Below are 22,972 nucleotides of genomic sequence, written 5' to 3' on the forward strand. Positions count from 1 at the left end.
GTCCAAGAACAGATCCTTGTGGCACACCACCAGTCACAGGCCTAATGAAGGCCTTTTAATATGTCATTTGTGTTTATCTTTTCTTATTGGGATTGTGGACATGCTGTTTCCCCTGTGTAAGGGTAAATTACAAAGAAGCTTTGTAATTTTGTGGTTGGTTTTAATGTTTCCTTAATACTGTATTTATTCAGTGTTCTATTTTTTTTTTTCAGATATTCCCCTAATACAGAATGGCTATAGCATTTTATTAATCTCTTTTTTTTGACCACTTTTGCAATGTGTCCCCTAAACTTCAACTCCGTATCCATCAACACTCCTAAATCTCGTGCCTCATCAATTTCCTCGAGAAAGAAAAAGAGAAAATACACCCATGAGCAGTACAAGGCTCAAGCTAGGAAAGTTACCAGCACAGTAAGAAAAGCTAAATCAGATTATGAGAAGACCTTAGCCAAAGAGATCAAGGGTAATCCCAAAGAGTTCTTCCGCTATGTAGCAAGTAAGAGGAAGAATAACTTCGGAAGGATAACTTTAGTGGGTGCTGAAGATATTGAGGTGACAAAATCAGATGTAATAGTTGAGTTACTGAGTGATCACTTTTCAAAAGTCTATCACCCAAGTGAGGATATCTCTATACCTGTAGCAATAACTAATGTGAGAATTGAAGCTAAAGAATCAGAGGTATTTAATATATTGCAAAATTTAAATGCAAACACTGCTGTAGGCTTAGATGGAATATCAGCTCGGGTGCTGCATGACTGTGCAAATAAATTGTCAACCCCTCTTACTTGGATATTTAATTTATGTTTGAACTCTGGTATGGTTCCTATGGAGTGGAAGTTAGGCAAAATGGTTCCTTTGCATAAGGGTGGCTCTAAAACTGTGGTAGTTAAATACAGGCAGTCACCATCATCTCATCATCATCAAGAGTAGTGGTAAAAGTATTGAAAAAGTTGGTTAAAGACAAAATTCAAGAAAGGGTGGATCAGGATATGATACTCTATAAAGGCCAACATGGTTTTGTTAAAAGTAGATCCTGCCTTAGCAATCTATTAACTTTTCATAATAGAATGACATCTGAGTTGGACAAAGGAACTGGCTACACAGTGGTACTTCTGGATTTTGCTATGGCTTTTGACAGGATACTAAATTGGTGATATGGATAGGAGAATGGCTCAGGGAGAGATACCATAAGGTGGTGTATGGAGGAGCTGAGTCCAGAATGAGGCAGGTGACCAGTGGTGTGCCCCAGGGCTCTGTGCTTCGGCCATTGTTGTTTAATTTGTATATAAATGATATAGGAAATGGCTTAAAGGGAGATATTAGGTTATTTGCTGATGATGCAAAGTTGGGTAGTGCAATAAAAAATCAAGCTGATGTTGAAAGTTCGCAGGATGATTTAAATAAGCTGGTAAAATGGGCAAAAGATAATGGATGTCAGTTCAATGTGGAAAAGTGTAAAGTCATGCATTTTGGGATTAAAAGATTACCAGCTGTGTACTACATTGATGGAAAGGTACTCCAAGAGATTGATGAGACTAGGGACTTAGGGGTGTTGGTAGATTGGGAGATGAAGTTCAGAGGACACATTGCTAAGGTGTCCAAGATTCCACATAGGATTACTTGGTTGTTGAGGAACACACTGACATCCAGAGATAAAGAGGTTATTATTCCCCTTTATAAAGCGTTGATACTTCCACATTTGGATTACTGTGCTCAGGTCTGGTCACCTGGATTCCTTGGAGATGAGGAGGCTGTGGAGAGGGTTCAGAGAAGAGTGACCAAGTTGGTAAGTGATGTAAAAAATGCTCCCTACATTAATAGAGTGAGAGCTTGTGGATTGCAGAGATTGGTTGATAGGTGAAGAAGAGAGGATATGATAGAAACATTTAAATTACTGAAAGGTTTTTATAGGATTGATGCAGGGGAAATGTTTCAGCTGTGTGATAGTGATGGAAGAACAAGAGGTCATCCCTGGAAATTAAAGAAGAGTATGGTTAACAAAGGTGTCAGAACAAGGTTTTTTGCCTGGAGGGTGGTGAATGAGTGGAATTCATCGCCTGACTCAGTTGTGAGCTCTTCGTCTGTAAATGAATTCAAGAAGAGATATGACAGATATTGTTTTGCTAGTTTGGGTCTCCTGCGATGAGTCTACTGACTCCATGGAGATATCCGTAATAATAATAATAATAATAATAATTGTTTTTCTGTTGTAGCCATTGTTTCTAAATGTTTTGCTTATAATTTCATATTCGTTCTTTTGATTCAGGATGATTCAGCACATTTTTGACTGTTACAAGCCTGTTCCCAAGAACTTGTGCAAAGTGCTCCATTTCCTCATGTTGCTGAAATCTGAATCTCTTTCAAAGATCTTCAAAATATTTAGTTTAATAAAGTGTTATCAAACCATTTGTTTCTATGTATTTCATTGTTTGTTTTAAACACTAAGTAAACTTGTGTCAAGAAAATGATGAGGTTGGATGATGCACTACTGTGGATTTTAATAACATATATTAATGTGCTGATAGTGCCTTTATAGCATGTTGATAGTACAGAAATATAAGTTATGTTTCTATATAAAGTTCTTTCTTTCTGGGGGGACATTTCTTGGCAACAGAGAAAATTCCAATAGAGGGGAAGATAGGAAGGCAAAATTGTATATTGCAACAAGAGCAAATGCTGGCCAAAACAGAAGATTCAAGACTAATCTGTTTTGGCCCACATTAGTCCTAGTCATTTCATTTTTCAATGGAATTTACACTACAAAAAAAAAAAAAAAGTTTTGTTTCTTCTGATTTTCTTCACACAAGGATGAGATTCTTTGCTGGAAAGAGTGAAATAGTGGAACAGGTTTCCAGAAGTAGTTGTTAGTGAATGAGTTCAAGAAAAGTTCTCTAGGAAGGACCTCCCATGATAAGTCTTTTGACTCCATGGAGGCCTGAATAATAATAATAAGCATTGTGTTGTGAGAATAATGGTTAGTGTGGGCCTCCCATGATAAATCTTTAGACCCCTTGGAAATGGTCATATAACTAAAAAATATATAACATAAAAATTATTAGTGCTTCAGCTTTATTTTGGAATTGTTCATGTTTCAACAGCCATTCTAATAAAATGTTCAGATTCAGATTATACAGTAAGAGAGAGAGAGAGAGAGAGAGATGGCTAGAATGTATCTGCAGATGGCTTTCATCAGCAAATTATCATAATGAGTGGACAATATGGCAGCAGTTTTCTGCCATACTCTCTTTCATGAATGCCAGCAGTCTGTGATTGGGCTGAGGGTGGAGATTAGCTACCTTCTAGTCTTCAAAAGTTAAGACTAAAACCTTCATCCTCCACCGTATTTATTGAGATTTGGTTGGTTTTTGAGAGCTGCTGCTTCTAAGAAATTTTTTAGAAGCAGCTTTCTTAGAAGCAGCAGCAGCTCTCAAAAACCAACCAAATCTCAATAAATACGGTTGCATTAAGCTTCCGAAGATTTGGGAAACACTCATCACCAGAGTTCCCACCTTACATTCCAGGCCACCTACTACTGCCCTTAGAGGGCGCTCTACCTAGATAGGACTTTAGTGTCACCCACGTGGTTGGGCTTAGTATTGTTTGTTATTTGTGTATATGTTACATTAATTGTTTTTGTAATCCCTGTAGATATCCTAGTGACTAGGACGAAATATAGGAAGTATTAAATTCTATTTTAATTCTTTTTGAGTGTTGTAAAAAATCCATTAAGCCTCCAACATGATGTTTAAACTCATATTTAAGCAAGCGTCGTGGTCTATCAGAATATCTCATTTCCTACATACCTACACTTGTTATTTTCTTTTATTCAGCTTCTCTATATAAGTATCCATGCCATCTTCCCATGCATACATACTACATTCATGCACTGTACCATTTTTGAGAAATCCACACCAATTACTTTGTCTTCCATGCAGACCTATGCAATGATTTGTCTTTAACCACCATGTTGTATCATTCTGCTAACAAAAACAATGAACTTTTGATAATATAAAAAGACATAAGAAAAGACATATGATAATATGAAAAGAAAAGAAATAGAAGATACCACTATCATAAAGAAATAAATGAAAAAAAAACGTAATCTTTGTATTTCTAAGTAAAAAAACGTAATCTTTGTATTTCTAAGTTTCACATCAATAATAATAATAATAAGTCTACAGTTTTCAAAGCTCTATGCCAATAATTTTTGAGCTTCAAGATGCATTAATGATTCCTGCAGTTCTTTTCATGTTTCACTTATCCTAACAGAGATGGACAATGATGGGAATGGACATTATCAAGAAAATAATTATGAAGGGAGAACGATTGTGACTTTATATTCATCCAGTTCAGACTCATCAAATGTGTGCAAAGATGTCTACATATATAAGGCACTAGAGAAGAACAGAGATCTGCAAGTTGTCCAACTCTGTCATGTAGACTACAGACAAGGATACATAAAAGAACATGCAGGTAGATTATTATGTGTACATGAATGCCAGGAGTATCAGAAACAAAGGGGTAGAGTTTGTTGCCTTGGTCAATATGTTGGGACCTCAGAATGTAGGCATTAGTAAGACCTAGCTATCAGACACACTAACTGGTATCAAGTGTAAAGGGTACTGTATTTTTAGGAAGGTTTTTGATATTCCTAGTATTTTTAGAAAGGATGAGAGGAGGGGTCATGCTGATAATGATATTGGATGACTTGAATCCAGTTAGTGTTGAGACCTATGATTGTAATACTAGTAGCAGTTTTCCATGTGACAGTGAGCTTGAAGCCATCTTGTGTGAGGTGGAATCTTACAAGATCAAATGCATAGTGGGATCTTGTTATAGGCCTGGTGGATTGGCTAGTTGGAATGAAGAAATACATCACCAAATAAAGACAATGGGTGTATAAAGATTAGTCATAATGGTGACTTTAATTATCCAAATATTGAATGGGTAGCACTAAAATCTCATGAGAAGAATAGAACTGAATTTCTTGAGCTGTTGTAAAACAACTTACTCAAGCAGCGTGTGACAGAAAGAACTCAATGTCTAACACTCTTTGACATTTTAATTATAGTCAGAGAGTGTTTCAGTTAAAGACGTAACTATTCTGCTTCTGGTTAGTGACAGTGATCATGGGTATTCACTTGGGAAGTGGTTAAGTTTATGAATGTTCTATTCAGGAAAGGCTACATGTTGAAAGTTTATTTTTCACTTGGTTAGACTATAATAAATTTAGTTTAATCCTTTATTCAAGTGTGAGCAAACAAAGTTTGCACCTAAAAGTATCTTCAGGACTGGGGTAAGGTAGTACAACACCAGGCAACTCGTTGCAAAGGTGGAACCAAGCTAACATCACTCCTATCTCAGTATCTCCCATAATGCAAAACAAATCTCCTTGTGGATATGTATAATATTATGCATTAAAGGAAGGGCCACTACCCAGACTAGTTTCGACCTTTATTGAGGTCTCTTCAGTGGGAGCCACGCCCAGAGTTGGAGATACCAGGCAGAAGCAATAGCGAGGTCATCTTTACCTACCTTGCAACGAGTTGCCTGGTGTTGTGCTACCTTACCCCAGTTCTGAAGATACTTTCAGGTGCAAACTTTGTTTGCTCACACTTGGATAAAGGATTAAACTAAATTTATTATAGTCTAACCAAGTGAAAAATAAACTTTCAACATCTTTCTCTAAATCCAGAGTAATTTAATAAAACAGTGGCACATCTTTTGGCAACTCCTATAAGTAAAGATGACCTCGCTATTGCTTCTGCCTGGTATCTCCAACTCTGGGCCTGGCTCCCACTGAAGAGACCTCAATAAAGGTCAAAACTAGTCTGGGTAGTGGCCCTTCCCTTAATGCATAACATTATACATATCCACAAGAGATGTGTTTTGCATTATGGAAGATACTGAGATAGGAGTGATGTTAGCTTGGTCCACCTTTGCAATGAGTTGCCTGGTGTTGTACTACGTTACCCCAGTCCTGAAGATACTTTCAGGTGCAAACTTTGTTTGCTCACACTTGGATAAAGGATTAAACTAAATTTATGAAAGGCTACATGTTGAAATACAAAGCAGGAAATTATGATCTTCTTAGTTGCTATAAAGAAAATAATACATTCCAGATTTTTTGATATTTTATTTTGCATAGTAGGTACAACATGCTATATCCAGAAGTCCTCTAAAACTAGAAATTGTAAAAATGCAGCATTTCTTAACAAAAATTTCACTAAAACAACAATAAAAATGAATCATACTGCACCTGCACTATAAGAAAGACTAAGGATTCCATCACAAGAAATTCATAAAATTTCCTGTCTGCTTCTTCTCTGGCACCTCATTGTTATATCCTCTCTGAAGATGCACAGGATGTACTGTAATTGTCTACCGTAATTAAATACATTTCTAATTTCCTATCAAGAGCTCATCACTCTTAACATTCAATCAAAGATAAAAGTATAACAGACTGTTTGTTTTTCAATAGATCTCTTCATATTTTTTGTTCAAATATATACTATTAAAATACCACAAACCTCTAGATTCCAAATATTCTGAATTTGAGTATTTGTACTTAGTTTAATACCTGCTCCTTCTGTGATCTATCATTTGTCCTAAACATCTGTTGAACCAAACAAATATCATTCAATATAGGAGCTTATCTACCTCAAATCTAATTATAATTTAAAATGGTTATAATTATTTATAATGTAAAATGATTATAAGTATTTATAATGTAAAATGATTATAAGTATTTATAATGTAAAATGGTTATTATTATTATGATTCAGGCCTCCATGGAGTCAAAAGACTCTTTTTGAGTCCACATTCCCTCATCCACAGTCCACATTCCCTCAGCCAATCCTCATAACTAACATTGTACAGTTTCAAGTCCTTCCTAGAAACCAGTCTATCATACCACTCCTTGAATTCATTGACCGTTCATGCTCTCACCACTCTATCAGGCAATGCATTCCATGGTTCAACCACTCTCCATGCAAAGAAACTACTCCTCGCACTCTTGTTCACAACTTCTTTTCATAACTTCCAGAGATGGCCCTTTGTCCTCATTCCTTCCCCCAGGAGAGGTCTTTTGCTTGATTTCACCAAGCAAAAGACCTCTCCAGTGTCAACCCTGTAACTACCTCTCAACAGTTTAAAAGTCTCAATCATATCACCTCTCCTTCTTCTTTCTAAAAAACTCTGCAGTCCACATTCCCTCAGCCAATCCTCATAACTAACATTGTACAGTCCTCAAAACTATCTTTGTTATCCTCCTCTATACAAAAAATGCTTAGAAAAAGTTCCTCTAGTCAGCAACTAGAATTCAACTTTCAGTGCTCTTTCTTTGGGCGGTTTAACACTGAGGAGTATAAACATCACTTGTACTGAGTTACACAGGCTCACAAAAAAACCATATGAAGATTTCCCTCGTCAGAATGAGAATCGAATTCAGAATTTTTTAGTCGAAGGGTCCCATCATTCTTCCACTTGTGCTATGAACTTATGTTTTTTTATGTTCTATTATTTATAGTTTAAAATTATTATAATTATATATAATTTTAAAATTACTATAAAATTAGTATGAAAAATTTCATTAATTTAACATATTGAGCTCTCATAATGATATATATCTATTACAGATTAGAAAGGGCTCTGGAAACTGGTATTGCAGATAAATGGGAGGATAATATTATATTTATGTGCACCAACTTTTCGGCACTTTTCGATCATCCAGATGAAGATGAAGATGTGTCTCTATCTATAATGAAGGGTCCATTCTATTTTTATCTCATGGGTATTGCCATAGCAATTATTATTTTATTCAGCGAACTAATATTCTTCAGAAAGAAATACAAGATACTACTACTATGAAAAAGAAACAAATAAAAAACAATTGAATTTTTGCACTTGTAAGTTTCATATTAATAAACATAAGTGTACAGTTGAAAGCTCTATGCCAATAACTTCTCAAATCTTTTTATTTCACTATTCAGACAAACTCAGGCATTAATATGTTGTTATAGTACGCCCACACTTGCTAGAGCTTTGCTTGGCTTTATGCCAAGAATAGTCAATTCATGCTGAAGGCAAAATCACATTCTTTATAGGTTAAATTTTCCAACTGTTACACAAGCTAAATAGTTACCACTTTAAAAACTACAATGATCATAAAAGAGAAGTTAATTTTCCAACGTGTAATAATAAACAACTCATCCCACAATAGGATTGATTACCCTATTATCGGAATGGATTCTTTTTCTGTTGACATGCACAGCAGTGTCAAAGGATCTCGTATCTGTAAGCGTACAATACTATTTCAGCCTTTCACCAGGAGACTGAGGTTTATTATTTGTGGCTAGAATTAACTCTTCATTACTTTAAAAAAAATTAAAAAAGTTCTAAACCACATTCATGTTTTCAGAGTTTTTAAGAGAGAAACCAGAGTACCCAGAAAAAAAAATAATCCCAAATATCATCCATTGACCTATATACTGGCTAACACCACTGTTACAATGACCAAACATATAATCATCTCTCTAAATTATTCACCTTAAAAAGGATAACTTGCACTTCCTCATACTCATAAAGACACCCTTTTCCTCTCATCCTTTATTATATTTTTATAGATATACAACAAAGCATGTGATTACCAAAGCAGGTTTGATGCCAAGATGAGTAGGAAAAAGAGACAAAGGAAGACCAGAATCCAAATGGACAATATTGATTATATTGAAAATGGACAATTGATTATACATCCTTACATATAATGAAAATGATAATAATTATTATTATTATCATCTGACCTCGATGGAGTCAGAGACTCATTGTGAGAGGTACACACTATTACACACAATGCTCATCCAACCATGCCTTAAACTGATTCATTGTGTCTACATTCCAACACATTCAGGCAATGCATTTCACTCACCAACCACTCTCTATACAATGAACCTTCTTCTCGTTCTTCTGCTCATACCCTCCTTATAGTTTCCAGCGATGGCCTCTTGTTCTACCCCTCTGCCATTTTATGAAAAATCTTTTCTATGTCAACCATAACAACTCCTGACTAGCTTATATATCTCAATCATAAACCCCCCCCCTCTTCCTCCTATTCTTTGCAGCTTACTCAGTCTGTCAATTTTCTCAGTCTGTCCTCGTACTCCACATTCCAAAGACCACTGATCACCTTTGTGAATTTTCTCTGAACCCTTTCAAACATATCCTCGTCATCATGAAAAGCCTGTGACCAAATATGTGCACAATAATTCATATGAGGAATGATCAAGGCATCATACAATAGTATCATAACCTCTCTATTTCTGCATGTCAGGGTCCTCCGCATCATTGCCATTATCCAATATGATGTCTTCACAACTTGTGCAATTTGGCCCCTGAATTTCTGGTCCTTGTCCACTATCATTCCTAGATATTTCATCTCTTCTACTTCCTTTAAAGTTTCATCACCACGTGTATACTTCGCATCCCATCGTTGCTTACCAAATGCATTTCACTCACCAAATCTCAAACCTTATACTTTGCAACATTGAACTGACAATTCCACTTACTGTACATTCAGGTCCTCTTGTAAGGCCATAACATTCAACTGTGCATTGCTCTCCTCAGTTTTGCATTATCTGCAAACAGCTGCATATCACTAGTTAAACTCATCCCAATATCATTAACATACAAATTGAACAACAGTGGTTCTAAAACTGACCCCTTCGGTACACCACTAGTGACCTGCCGTTTTTGAGATACTGCATCCCCATGTTTCTGATACCTATCTGACAGCCAGTCACTGATCCAGCTCAGAAGTCTGTTATCCAATCCCATCTGTTTCAATTTATTTAACAGTTTGTTGTGTGGCAGTCTATTAAAAGCTTTTGCAAAATCCAAGTACACCACTGTATATGCATCTCTCCTGTCCAAGGTATTTGTTACCTTGTTATAGTACATAAGTAAGTTAGTAAAACATGATCTCCCTTTAAGAAACCCATGCTGATAACCACAGAGAATGCTGCTGTTATCTACCCATTTCTGTATCCTACTTCTCACCAATCTCTCCAGTACCTTCACAACTCCAGATATACAGACCAGCCTATAATTTGAAGCTACAACCTCATCACCATCTTTATGAAGTGGAACAATTTTACTCTCCTTCCACGCCCTTGGAACCTGTGCTGTTGTAAGACTCATTAAACAGGCATGTCAGTGCTACTGCCAATTTCCTGGAACATTCTCTTAAGATGCATGGTGATATGTCATCAAATTGTATCACATGATTAACATCAAGGTTATTTATGTTCTCAAATATTCTCTTCTCACTCACAATTAAGCCATCCTCTCCTGTGTCCTTTACACTTAAGTTCCTCATGATTCCACCCTGATCAGAATGAAACATTCAGTTGATCACTGAATACTTCCACAATGTCTTCTGCAGCAGTTATCATTCTACCATTTTCATCCATTAACATCTTCTTACCATGATCATTCTTCCTTCTACTGCCACATATCTAAAAAACTCTCTGGGGTTTTTCTTTGCCTAATTTGCCAATTTCTGCTCATACTATACCTTTGTTTTCCTTACTAACTGAGTCACTCTCCTGGCTTGTTCGTTATACTCTTCATGTTACTGATTATTATCATTATTCATCTTGTACTGCTCCAAAGTATCTACTTCTTCCAGATTTCATGCTTAAACTCCTCATTCATCCATTTTATATCTACTTTATTTAGCCTTTTGGCCTTTGGAATACATTCACACATTGATGCTGTTATGTATTTCTTTGTCAGTTCCCAAGCAGCATTTATTTCCTTGTCGCTCAACTCTTCATTCCTTGATATAGCTCCAAGCTGTTTCCTAAACTTGTCATAACCGCCAGTCTTATAATTCCACATATATCCTTTCCTCACAAAAGTCTACATATGGCTAGCCACAACCCAGGCAATCACTTCATAATCAATCTCACTAACTGGAAGAAAGTGTGAAACCCCACTCACAGTTACTGATGAAATGATCAGATCTAAAACTCTTGATTCTCTTGTGCCCTCCTTTACATGCTGCCTGAGATAATTATCTCTCAAGAACTCAAGAAATTCATTTTCCTTATTTTTTTTTAATTTATTATTATTTTTTTATTGATCTCATCCATCCCTTTAGGATGGGTAGAGTCCCCTAATGAGAGGTTCACGATGAAATTGATGCTATCTGTTCATCACTCCTTGCTGCATCCCCCTAAGTTCATGACTGCAATCCATGTGTTCACTGAGCCAGTTTGTGGGATGAAAAACTCCAGATAAACTGGGAGAAAAAACCCTGCTGTCTGCACCCAAGACCGACTAACTTGGCTATGGCTGAGGAAGATCCTTAAGCTCCTCACATCATCGACGAGAATCGAACTTAGGGCACTCCTTCCCCAGGCATATGGTTGTGAAGCGCAAAGCCACTAGGCTAACCATGCAGACTTTCCTTATTCCCAATTTCCTTATTTCCTTATTCCCTCTTCATTCCAGTCTATAATGCCATAATTAAAATCACCTATAATAATTACTCTTCCTTTGTTCACTAATCCAAGTTGTTTATACATTTCTTCACCACCACCCTCCACATTTCCAGGCCTATAGCAACATCCAACTAAATATGTCTTCTTGTCAACTGCCACGTTACACTACACTGCCTCATAACCACTGCCACTATTTCCCTCTTTCATGTCTACCTTATGTGGGCATAATTCTCTTCCCCTGCTATCATCAGCAGCACTCTCCCCCCCCCCTCTCCCTTCTTGTCCTTTCTCTCCTTGTGAAAAATACTGTATCCTTCCATTTCTATTCCATTAGAATATCATCTTCATTCAACCATCTTTCATTTATTCCAATGATTTTGGGGTGAATAAACTAAGTCAGCAACATTTCATTTTCCTTATTTCTGATACTTCTGACATTTGTAAACAAACATAGTAATTCATTTTTAGGTCTATAACCAGTCCTATCCAAGCCACTTGTTGGTTGTGAATTCTCCACCACACCTGTCCAATCACTTTTATTGCCACTTACAAATATATCTGCTCAGTTTCAACTTCCCTTCCCACGTTGCAATATACTCCATCTTCATACACACATTCACTGCCACTTTCAACATCCACTCTCCCTATGCCATGTTTCTCTGTCCACCCTGGTTCTCCCCCCCCCCCCCGTTTTCCTGTTCCTTTTGCATTCCCGTCCTCTCTTCAATCTCTCACACTACTACTACTAATTTCACTGCCAAACACTTCTGTCTCTTTAATACCACTCTTCTGAATTTTCACTTCATCTCTTGCTTCTGATCTCTTGCATGCATCACACGCTGTACTTTCACACACTGCTTTCATCCAACAACACTTTCTCCAGTGCACTCACTCCAAAGCCATTCAAATGCAGCCCATCATACCTGCATATTTGCATTCTTCCCTCAAACACATGCCATACAACCACAAACTGTGCTCTCTTCCTCACACAGCTCTGTTAGCATGCCATTCATGATTTTGACTCTCCTTTGCAACTCATCAGTGTTATACCTCAGCAACACAGACAACCTTTCCCACTACACTGTTATCTTTCACTCTTCTCAATAACCTCCTGATATTCACCTCACATGCTCCTTATGTCCACTTAGATCATTTGTCCCCACAATCACCATTAACTCCCTTGCTCATTTCTTTCTCATGTCCAACACCTGAATTATCCTACTCATTCTCCCTCCTGGATAGCAGACCTAATGGACTCTCTCATTAACTAATCCTCTAACTATGGAATCTCCATATACTTCTATCCCAGAATCACTCGTCACCTCTTTTACTCTTTTTTTCTTTCATTCTATTCTCTTGCACACTTGCATTAGTTTTCACTAAATGTCGAACATCACTCTGCATGTTCCTCATTTTCAATAACTCTTTCATCAAATCTTGCATTCCGACAATTTCACTCTCTGTCACTCCTGCAGTCTCGCTACCTCTCATTCTGCTGTGACTTACCTCCATTTCCTCATTCATACTTTCTTTTGCTCCCTTATCACTAACTTTTGCTTCCACATTCTTGCATTCTTCCACTCCCTCAGATTCACTAGCTTTCATTTCATTTCCATTTCTTTTGTTGATGTCATCTTCTATCTTTACAGTCTGCTTCACATTCATTGCCTCGTGGTCTAATAATATATTGCACTTCCTATAAATCCATACTTTCTCTCATCTCCCGTTCTCCCCCCCCCCACTCTCTCTCTCCACAAACATATCTCTTACACTCTGCCATGCATACATATTACACTCACAGCATCAAATCATTTTTGAAAAGTCTCTGTTACTAATGCCACTTGATTTTGCTGCACTCGCCTAGTGGTACCAGTCAATGCCTGCATGGTTGACCTCGTAAGTACTGCCAGTGTGTTATATTTAAAGAAGACAATTTCAAGTAATATATCATGCAGACATACTTTGTCATAAAAAATAAATAGTACAACACTAAAATTCATGAAATATTACCAGTTATTACTCAAAATAGCACATATCTGTCTGGAGTTCTTTCCATCGCTCCCAAATTAATGACGACATACAACAAAATATTAACATGTTTAGTGATTTTAATTGCATAACTAGCCTACCTTGTGTTCATATTATCAAATGCCTTATTTAATTCCATGATGTTAATAACCACTATTTTGTATGAATGTCCATGTAAACTACACAAAATTTATCATTAATTAATTAATTTATTTATGCTTATGGCTACATGAAAACTGGTAAGTGAAAAGTACAATCACAATTTCCAGAAAAAAAAAAGATGAAAAACTTAACATATAAAAGTTCATTACATAAAAGACACAAACTTCCTTTCTTAGTCTTTCCTTTTTAAAAAAAAAATATAAAGCAAAAGTAACTTGTCATAATTAAGCCAGGGACAATTATCGTCCTGCTGCACCAAGTATGACAAGGCTGCGTGTTCTCACAACACTTCACAACATAAAATTAGCTGTATCCTAGGTTTAAGTAGACAGCAGTTAGAGGAGGCCCATTTCACACTGTATCACCATCTTCTAACATGAGGAGGAGTTCTGCTGATATTATGACGAGGACTATGAAAGTAACTACGAGAATAACGTCTTCGTGGTGAGACGGGACCACGATCTTCTGTTTCCTCCATAACCACCTCCATCAGCATACCAACTACAAGTCAAGGTCCAGGCTGGAAAGCCAATTCAAGGCCTCATCTGTCACCTTGTAGATGCCTTGTAGGCCACCACCGTGAAATTGGCGCCTTGGGCAGTCATACAATATGAGTAATCGTCTGAGCCACAGGAGAACAATCATAATAAGGGTGATCTGACAGCCCCCATTTATGTAGAAGATAGCCACATCTGCCCTGACTAGTTCTGATCCTGTTTATGGATGACCAAATCTTCCTAGAAAGATCAAAACCAGGCTGCGGAGCACAGGGATCTTCTACCAGGAAGCAATTTGTTGGGAGATTGTTGGACCAGTATTCTCTCCATATGTCAGATATTGATGGCAGCACAGCTGAAGAGAGTTCGTCCATGGCCCAGAGAGGCTTTCTAGATTTGAGGCAAAGACTAGGTGAGTTTATGAGAGTCTGGTGTAGGCTTGTCTTCTCCGTATGTGAGGTGAAGCAATGTTGGATAGAACAGGCAGTCAGGAGAGAGGGGTGCTTCTCACTGTCCCACTAATTGTGAGCATGGTAGAGTTCAGCTGGGTGTCTATAATGTTAGCGTGTGTACTTCTTTCCCAGACAGGGGCACGATATTCTGCTGCAGAGAATGTGAGGGCTAGTGCAGATGACCTTAGGACTTCTGTGCCATAACCCCAGGTTGTTCCAGCAAGCCTTGAAATGATGTTATTTCTGGTTTTAATTTTATTGGAGAGGTTGATGATGTGCCATGTTGTTGATGAAGCCTTTTATAGGTTAGGCTTCTGTCCAGGCTCACTCCAAGGTATTTTGGGTGAGGCTCATGTTCTACCATTTTTCCACAGAAGGAAAGGTTAAGTTGTCGATTCGCCTCTGCATTGTACAGGTGAAATACTGAGGATACTGTTTTCGTTGGATTTAGCTTCAAGTACCACTGCTTGAAGTACTCTTCCAGGGTGTTCAGGTCTGTATTCAAGGTTGATTCTAGGTTAGTAAAGGAGATGGATTGATGTAAAATCGCTAGGTCATCGGCGTACATATACTTGCTTGATCTGGTATGAGGTAGATCATACACATAGATGTTAAAAAGTATAGAGGATAACACAGAGCCCTGAGGAAGACCATTGTGAAGGAACCTGGGCCTGCTCTTTTTTTTCCACCAATATGAACCCAGATCTTTCTGTTGGAGAGAATAGATTCAAAAGTTATAGAGTTTTTTCACTTTATAATATTTCCTAGTTTTAGGAGGAGGCTCCTGATCCAGACAGTGTCATAAGCAGATGTTAGGTCAATGAAAGTGGCTCCAGATTTAAGTTTCTTCTGGAAGCCTGCTTCAATTTGAGTTGTCAGGGCCAGGACCTAGTCACAGCAACTTCTTCCTAGCCTGAAGCCAGCTTGTTCAGTCGGGAGTACTCTTTCAATGAGTGGTGAAATTCTTTAAAGGAGAATTCTTTCAAAGAGCTTAAAGGTGGTGCAAAGTAAGGAGATAGGTCGTAGGTTTTTCACTTCATTTGGATCTTTCCCTGGTTTGTGCATGGCAATTATTTTGGCTTCCCGCCACAGCTTTGGTAATTTACCAGACATGATTTCCTAAAACTGAATTCCTAAAACATCTTGGCCATGTTGACCAAGATGTTTTAGGAATTCAGGGAGTATACCATCCACTCCTGCAGCTTTGCCATTCTTGGTAAGTTTTAAGACTATTTGTACCTCTTCCCGAGATATTGGGTGTATGAGTTCAGGAAGCTCGGGTTCCGTCTTCAGGATTTGTCTGATGGAAGCTTATATAGCAATTTTCCTGGTAGAGCTGGGATGAATCTTGGAGGTTTTCAATAAATGGTTAGCCATTTGATCAGGAGTTATCTCTGTTGTTTTGTGTATCGTTGGCTCTGCTCCACCTAATTTTCTCAAAAGTGACCAGCTTCTTCGACTAGATGTGACGAAATCGAGTTCATTGATGGTTGAAATCCATCTTTCCTTTCTGTTTTTATCCAGGGTTGATATAGCTGGATCTTCAGTTTCCTCATATTTGGCTAGCAGTTTCTCATTTTCTCTACTCCAAAATGGGATATATTGTTTTCTGTAGCCTCTAGGGATAGAGGCTTTTGCTGCAGATTTGAGTAGTTTAACAAATCTAGGATAGCAATTAGGAGTGGGTGGAATTGTTTAATGGTTTGCTCGATTTGTTTCTGAAATGCAGACCAGATGGACCTGCAGAGATTCCATCTAACGATTAGTGTTCCACTGATGACTGGAATTGATGTTCCTATCTCTATTAATGTAGGATGATGTTGACTATTAGGGAATCTGTTAAGGATGGTTCTGGGTTGATGGAAGAGGGTGGTCTTCGGAGTTTTTAGTGATTATGCATAGATCTGGGCTGTAGGTTCTGTTCCATCTGGCTGAGTAAAGAGTGCCATCCTGCTTGTCATCAAAATTCAAATACAAATTAGATGTATCCATCCAGTTTGCTAGATTATTACTATCCCGGTTGTTAGAGGAATAGCTCCACATGGTGTGATGAAAATTGAAGTCACCAACATAGATAGCAGGATGAGGAGGAGGTCGGTCCATCTGATCAGGCTAGGATTACGATGGGGGTTTGTAGACATTATAGATGGTGATATTTTGAACTTTAATACCTATGGAGTATTCTATATCAGGAACACTTTGGGTTATATCCTTGAGACCAGGCCTGATATAGGTTGCTAGGCCATGCTTGAGGTGGCAATCATAAGACACGAGAATGAGTCCTGGGATCTTTAGTCTACTGAGGGCAGTGTCAAGCACATAGGTTTCCTGGAGAGTCAAGACATCAACTGCCTTATCTTTGGCTATTTTGCCGATGACTTTGGCTTTGGATTTAGATATCCCTTCTATGTTTAGGGAATATATCTTGAGGTAGTGTTGATTAGGGACTGTAACATATTTTTCGAAGCTTGCCCTCCGCCTAAACAAGCTATGTGATCCTTATTTTTCCGGGCGATAATCGAGCCGGCATGGAACTTTTTAAGTTTTGTATTCATCATAATTGTAAGTAGTCCAGGAGGCTTGGAAACCTTTGGATGCCTTGTTTGAGACATTAGCTTTGAGACATCATTAATGAGGGTAATTAATAGTGGAAATAACTATCCATAGCATGTTCTTATGAATTAGTTAATTAATTACTAATTAGTTTAATCACCCATATTTTAATATTCAAAAATCATAGTAAACTGTCAACAGTAAAATCAGCTGTTCAACATACCAGGAGACAATAATACTATCATACAATAATCTTTCTTAGTCTCGGTATGATTTAACCCATTAATCTTGTTTCTATAAATTAAAAATTGCAGATCAGGACAAGTCATGGGCTCCAAATAAAGTGTGTAAGTCATGTGTAGAAAATTTACGACAGTGGAGCAAGGGAAAACGCCAAAAATTAGCTTTTGGCATTCCAATGATTTGGTGTGAACCGAAAAATCACGTAGATGATTGCTATTTTTGTCTAGTTCAGACTTCTGGTTATAATAAGAAGAATAAGAAAAAAATTGTGTATCCAAATCTCGACTCAGCAATTCGGCCGGTTGCTCATTCCAATGAAATAGCTGTGCCAATTTATAAAGGACTTCCTTTACTTGAGAAGGAGCATGATCGGGATATGCCAGATGTTCTTGAGGAGCAAGACCCAGATGTTGATTTAGACAATGAAAATTTAATTTCTAGTTGTGGACCGCAATGTTTTACTCAAGCGGAATTGAATGCCTTAGTTTGGGCCTATCAAAGGAATCATCGGAATTGTTAGCTTCAAGATTAAATGAAAAAACTTACCGGAGCAAGTTACGAAGATAACTTTTTATCGTAGCAGGGAAAGTAATGTTGTACAATATTTTAAACATGAGTGTGGGTTTGTTTACTGTAACAATGTGTCATGTTTACTAACTGAAATGAGTGTTGTACAATATCATCCAAATAAGTGGCGTTTATTTATCGACAGTTCAAGCAGAAGTCTCAAGTGCGTTTTACTACACAATGGGAATGTATATGGCTCAATTCCTATTGGCTATTCAGTCCACTTAAAGGAAACATATGAGGACATTAAAAAGGTTCTGAAGTTATTAAAATATACAGACCATAACTGGATCATCTGTGTGGATCTTAAAATGGTGAACTTTTTACTTGGCTTTCAAAGAGGATATACAAAGTTTCTGTGTTTTCTATGCTTCTGGGATAGTCGAGCTAGAAACCAACACTGGAGTCAGAAACATTGGCCTCTTAGAATATCCTTAAATGTTGGAGAACAGAATGTTATAAATCAACCTTTAATCGACAAAGAAAAAATCATTTTTCCACCTCTACACATCAAACTAGGTCTTATGAAGCAGTATGTTAAAGCTTTAGATTTACAAGGTGACTGTTTCCAATACATATGTGAAAAATTTCCACGACTTAGTTATGAAAAAATTAAAGCCGGTGTATTTGATGGACCGCAGATTAGAACTTTAATGAGAGACCCAAATTTCATCAACTCTATGAACGAAATTGAGAAAGAGCCCTGGACTTCATTTACGATGGTTGCGAATAATTTTCTTGGAAACGAAAAAGCATGCAATTACAAAGATCTAGTAAAAACAATGTTTGAAAATTTCCAGCGCCTAGGTTGCAACATGAGCATAAAGCTTCATTTCCAATACAGTCATCTTGATAGATTTCCCGAGAATTTAGGTGCTGTAAGCGATGAACAAGGCGAAAGATTTCATCAAGACTTAAAAACCATGGAAGATCGGTACAAAGGAAGATGGGATTCTCACATGATGGCCGACTACTGTTGGAGTATTCAAAGGGATTGCCAAAACAGAACACACAGCAGAAATTGCTACAAACAAAAATTTATTCCCTGAAACTCATGTGTAAGTAAAATTGTTATTGTTTTATAAATATTCTTGTAATTTTTAATGAATATTGTTAAGTAGTTATGTATCGGCCTCTCTCGCATTCAAAGTACCAGTACGTGCCATTGCAGGTTCTTACGCATTTATTCGTTTACTAACAACCGAGAGCAGCGAGCACTCCAATTCTGATCTGCGCACCGCTTTGAATAATAGGCTATATCTTCGGGAATTTTTCGAATTTCTTGATAAAAAGTTAGGAACAGATTTTTAAAAGTACATACTTTCAGAAAATAATATTAAAAAATCGATTTTTTTTGGTCCTCTAAATAGTACTGCCTCCTTAAAACTATCAAAAACTTACAAATTAGCAAAAAGAAAATGCCATAGAGGAAAAATCTCACATGATAGAGAAAAATGGGTTTGATATTTGAAATCAGCGCACCCAAATTAGTAAAAAACAAGTCTCATATAAAAGTCAGCAAAAATTGTGTTGGACAGTGTTATTAACCTCAATTTTCATGTTAATTTTATTCATCATCTGTTGAAAATTGTTCTTCAGATTCATTGTTTAAATGGTCATCATATGGATCCCAGTTCAATTCCGGTGAATTGATTTTCTTTTTGTCGTCATCAGTGTCCCACAACAGATCAGATCATCTTCCGTACCATCCATAAGATTAGAGATATTACACTTTTTAAATGATTTTATTACCATCTCTACTTTTACTTTATTCTATGCTTTGATCACAAAATTGCACAACATATCAAGTGATGCAGTGTGCACAGATCCACCGTTTGTAAATGATTTTTCACCAGTCAACATCCAATTATTCCACTCTTCTCGCATGTGGTCTTTAAATGGTTTGTTCAAGCAGACGTCTAGGGGTTGCAATATAGAAGTTAAACCACCTGGTATAACAGCAATTTTTGTGTTATTTTTTTCTAGAAGACTTTTAGTATTCTCAGTTAAATGACTATGAAACATATCCCATACTAATAAACTGCTTTTCTTCATTAGAAGAAATGCAGTTTATTAATATGGAACACGGAATGTGTGGAACACGTGGTCGCGTGTTCCACACATTATTTATCCATAATTTTACACCATTTTCGTCCATCCATCCTGTTTTGTGAAAATGTGCAAAAAGACCTGAAGGAAATTTTATCTTAGGTTTAGTTTTACGTTTGAAGATGACTGTTAGTTTTAATTTGGTTCCATCAGCCAAACATGACAACACAACCCTAAACCTTGTTTTTTCGTGACCTGTACTTCGAACTAGCACACTCTTACTACCTTTAGACTCCACTGTTTTATTGCTTATCTAGGAGTTTTATCCATATTTCCAATATTTGACAATAGAAATTTATGTTCTTGCCTCACTGAATAATAAATTTATGGAAACTGGTAAGTTTGTGGTCAAGATCTGCTGGTAGTTTTTGAGCAATTTTCGTTTTTTGTCGTATTACCAGATTTTGTCTGTTTATAAAACAATTACACCATCCTGAAGTAGCTTGAAATTCTATACTTTCATCCGGATTCAATCATGACCATTTTAGTGCATATGCTCTACTCATATTTCTTGTAACAAGATAACCATTCTGCCTTTGTTCGAATACCCATTCTGCAATGTGATTTTCCAGTTTTGGCCATCGAGTGATCCCCGTTCTCATCACACATTTTTCCTTTGGCAATTTTTTAAAAATATTTTCTTTCTTCATTCTCTTACCATCTTCTCGGTTATGCCAAACTTTCTTGTAGCAGCACAGTTATTAGTTTGCTTTGCCATTTCAATTACCCTTATTTTAAATCGAGCTTCATTCTTTCTTCGTTTTGTTGCTGGTTCCATGATTTTAAATAACAATTTTAATAATCCTAAAATTTTTAAAAAATGCAAAATTAATAATTAATTAAAATTGGGGCTAATCACTTTTAATTAGGGTAAATCATGTAAATACTAAATCTGTGCTATGTAAAAAAATAAAGGATATGCATAGATATAAAAATAACGGGTGTAACAACAATACCTAATGTTGCATTAATACAAAAAAGAAGAAATTGGAGAGTCGTCTTATACAACCGACATAAGCTTAAAACCTAAAAATAGTCTAAAATTTAGGCCTTGTGTTATACACCAATCATCCTATATGGCAACATATACGGTATATATATATATATATATCTACTCTATAATGTAAAATGATAAGGCTTTTTTTTTGTAACTTTTTTGTGTCACGTTTTTTGTCAAGTTATTTGAAATGTTTGAAACTCAGGGCTACCCTGAGTGTCAAGTCTTCAATATTTGAGTCATCAGAATTCAAGGAGACAGGCCTACTAGTCTGGAACTCGGGGGGGGGGGACACCCTTTCAAGTCTTCAAAATTTGAGTCAGCAGAATTCGAGGAGAACCGGCCTACCAGTCCGGATCTTGGGGGGGTTGGGTGCCAAAACTCGGAAGAGGGGGAACCCCCTTTTGAGTTTTCAAAATTCGAGTCATCAGAATTCAAGGAGAACTGGCCTACCAGTCCGGAACAAGGGGGGGGCATCGTAAGGGGGAAAGCCCCCCTAGTATATATATATATGTATCTATGTACGTATTACATAAGATAGACTAGTTATAGAACATTTTTGGGTGGGGGTTGGGTTGGGTTGCTTAAGGGTCAAAGTCTGATAACTGAGAAAAGATCTCCACATCACCTTTAAGAAAGAAAGAAAACAAACTGGGGCTTCTGACCTAATATCCAATCCACATCTTAACACGGTGTGCCCCATTAGTAGGTATCCATTGGGTACTAAATGAATGAGGATGGGTTGGCAATATGGGACTTAGTTGACCAAATGGAACTCTCTGTTACCTTAAACCACAAATAATATGATAGTGCAACATGATGAGATTTCATGCCAGCTGGGACATCATCCAGTTAAATAAGGCCCCTGTTGTTTTCATCAGGGAACCAGGGTAAATAGTGAAAAGTCAGCTACTGGAACAGACTAGAGCTCAACTTCTAGAAGAACAAACCCAACATCAAAGAACTGAAGATAGCAACCATCAATATAAGGGTATTAATGGAAAGGTAATCAAGCTTGCGAACTGGAAAAATATTATATGGACATTGGCATCACTGAAACAAAGAAGACCAAAACAGATAGTATCTTACTAAATAAGTATAGAATATATTTGGGCAATAATGATCAAGGAAGTGAAGGAGTAGCAATAGCATTCAACACTAAACATAAAAATAAATTTCTTGATTAAAAGACAGTTTCAAGTAGAGTTTTGTGGGCGGATTTCAAAATAGGAAACTGGATGATGAAACTTTTGTGCCTATGATCGAACAGAAGGATCTCCTAAGGAAGAAGTAGAGGAATTTTTTGAGACACAAGAGCAGGCAGCTGATATAAAGAGAACGGAAACAGTGGTACTTGTTGGAGATCTAAACAGCAGAGTAGCAAGTAAATCCCACCAGGTATATAGAAATGTTTTGGGAAAATTTGGAGAAAAGGACAAGACTGATAATAATGGTCAGTATCTGCTGAACTGCTCAGCATATGGAAAAGTCATTACTAACACCATGTTCCAACATAAAGATGCACACAAGTTCACATGGACTGAAGACACAAGAAAAGCTTCACTGACTATGTTATTGTTGATAGTGATATCTTCATGTTGGTTCAGGATACTACAGTGTATGGAGAATTTGAAATTGAAAGTGACATCACTTAGTTTTAAGTAGCATAAAACTGAATAGCACATTGAAAAGAACATTATGTAAAAAAGTTTTAGAAGAATTGAAGTTGATCAGCTTTTATGTAAACTGTAGACTCAACTATACAATCGTTATTGAAGAGAAAATGAAATAGTTTGAAAACAAGAACCAAACCTTGGACTGTCAGTTGCAAACTCTGAAGAAAACATTGATTGATTTAGCCTC

General features: G+C 37.0%; 1 protein-coding gene across 2 annotated transcripts in view; it reads left to right on the top strand.

Annotated features, from left to right (window-relative positions):
* LOC150106581 (uncharacterized) overlaps positions 1-7,946 on the top strand; it is a 267,472-nt gene extending 259,526 nt beyond the window's left edge. For both annotated transcript variants that reach the window (XM_090393206.1, XM_090393207.1), the window contains exon 5: positions 7,638-7,946. In XM_090393206.1, coding sequence (XP_090249332.1) covers positions 7,638-7,869 — 232 coding nt within the window. In that variant the 3' untranslated portion in view covers positions 7,870-7,946. The remainder of the gene's footprint in view (positions 1-7,637) is intronic.
* The last annotated feature ends 15,026 nt before the right edge of the window (positions 7,947-22,972 follow it).

This window comes from Typopeltis vanoorti, chromosome 5 (genome assembly GCF_054136105.1).
Source record: "Typopeltis vanoorti isolate ZY-2024b chromosome 5, IOZ_Tvanoo_1.0, whole genome shotgun sequence".
Lineage (NCBI taxonomy): Eukaryota > Metazoa > Arthropoda > Arachnida > Uropygi > Thelyphonidae > Typopeltis > Typopeltis vanoorti.